General features: G+C 28.6%; 1 protein-coding gene across 1 annotated transcript; it reads right to left on the bottom strand.

Moving 5' to 3' along the window:
- Positions 1–355: 355 nt before the first annotated feature.
- On the bottom strand, positions 356–1,294 carry LOC102866423 (olfactory receptor 6C2-like). The gene has a single exon (XM_006884012.1). It carries the CDS (start codon positions 1,292–1,294, stop codon positions 356–358), a length of 939 nt encoding a protein of 312 aa, XP_006884074.1.
- Positions 1,295–1,760: the final 466 nt, after the last annotated feature.

Below are 1,760 nucleotides of genomic sequence, written 5' to 3'. Positions count from 1 at the left end.
TATTATTTAAAAATGTTTCTTTGAGAATTTTTATTTTTAAAGTAAAAGATCTTAGTAAAATCATTAATAAAATTTCCAAGGAATTAGATCCACAATATTTAGAAAATTTTTTATAAATAATATTGGAAAATGAATAAATAAGATGTAAAGTTTTATTTTCTGGAAACCCATTCTCATGATCTTATTTTGACTGAGATGTTTCTCATTGAATTTGAGGAAAAAAACTAATTGAGCATTGTAAGTTTATTAATTAATATACAAGGAACTATGAGAACACTAATTTAATTAGGACTTCAGAAGAAATATTCAATAATAAATCTTGCTTTTTCACTTGATTTCTTACGTTCAAAGTCTCTCATTTGTTTGAGATAAATGCAATTTTTTTAATTGTGTCATTGAAAGCTTGCTTTACTTGCTTATTTCTCAAGGTGTAAATGAAGGGATTCAACAATGGAGCAACAGATGTAGTGAGCACAGATACTCCTTTATTAATGCCCACCTCCTCTTTGGCTGAAGGTTTAATATAGATGAAAATACAACTACCATAAGTGATAGAAACAACAATCATATGAGAAGAACAAGTGGAAAAAGCTTTTTTCCTTTGTTGAGCAGAAGGAAATTTTATAATTGTTTTGATAATATATATGTAAGAAAGAACCACACCTATGAGTGTGATAATAAATGTCAAAACTGCACAAATTATAACTATCTGTTCTATGAACCATGTATCTGAACATGAAATCTTAAAAAGGGGAGATGCATCACACCCAAAATGATCAATGACATTGGAGTCACAGAATTCCAGCTCAAGGCCCATACCAAGTGGTGTGATGATTATCACCAATCCAGAAACCCAGCAGCAGAGGACAAGGGTGGTGCACACTCTATTGTTCATGATAGTCATGTAATGAAGAGGCTTGCAGATGGCCACATAGCGGTCATAAGACATAGCAGCCAGAAGAAAAAATTCTGTTGCTCCAAAGAGTCCAATAAAAAATATTTGACATGCACAAGCATTGTAAGTAATAGTATTATCTCCAGTCGATATACTGTATAGGAATCTGGGAATACAGACTGTTGTGAATGAAATTTCTAAGAAGGAGAAGTTTCGAAGGAAAAAATACATAGGTGTTTTAAGATGTGAATCTATTAAAGTAAGACTAATGATGGTTAAGTTGCCAGCAACACTCATAATATATGTGAGAAATAAAAAGATAAAAACTAGAAGTTGCAGGTGTGGGTCATCGGTAAGTCCCAGTAGGATGAATGTTGTTATTATTGTGTGATTTCTCATTGCTAGCTTTGATACTTCAGACAATCTGCATTCAAAAAAATCAGAAAAAAAATTAAACAGAATACATATGAACCCTTTCAATCTTAAAAAAAAAAATAACTTCACCAGAAAGAACAAATATCAAATCATTCCCTTATTCAGTATGGTATTAAATGATCCAAAAAACTCTGATTTTTAAACTTAATATAAAACTTAAATTGACTCCATTGAAAAGAATTTTGATGTTTCATGCTTTTTATTTTTTTAACAAAGCTTGTTATCTTTCTTTACCAGAATATTTTTTAAGTAAATTTAATTTTAAATTAATTTAAATGTTTACATTTCATTTTAATTTTTATTTTTTAATTGTAATTTTAATTTAATATACAACTTAAATTTTTTCCAGAATGCTTATTAATATTATGATAATTTCTTTTAAAAAAATACACTATGTGACCTTAAAAACGAGAAATAATGAACAACAAAA

This window comes from Elephantulus edwardii, unplaced genomic scaffold (genome assembly GCF_000299155.1).
Source record: "Elephantulus edwardii isolate Elephantulus edwardi_28Jun2011 unplaced genomic scaffold, EleEdw1.0 scaffold00030, whole genome shotgun sequence".
NCBI lineage: Eukaryota > Metazoa > Chordata > Mammalia > Macroscelidea > Macroscelididae > Elephantulus > Elephantulus edwardii.
Note: the sequence above shows the minus strand (reverse complement) of the source record. Positions and strands in the feature narration are given on the sequence as shown.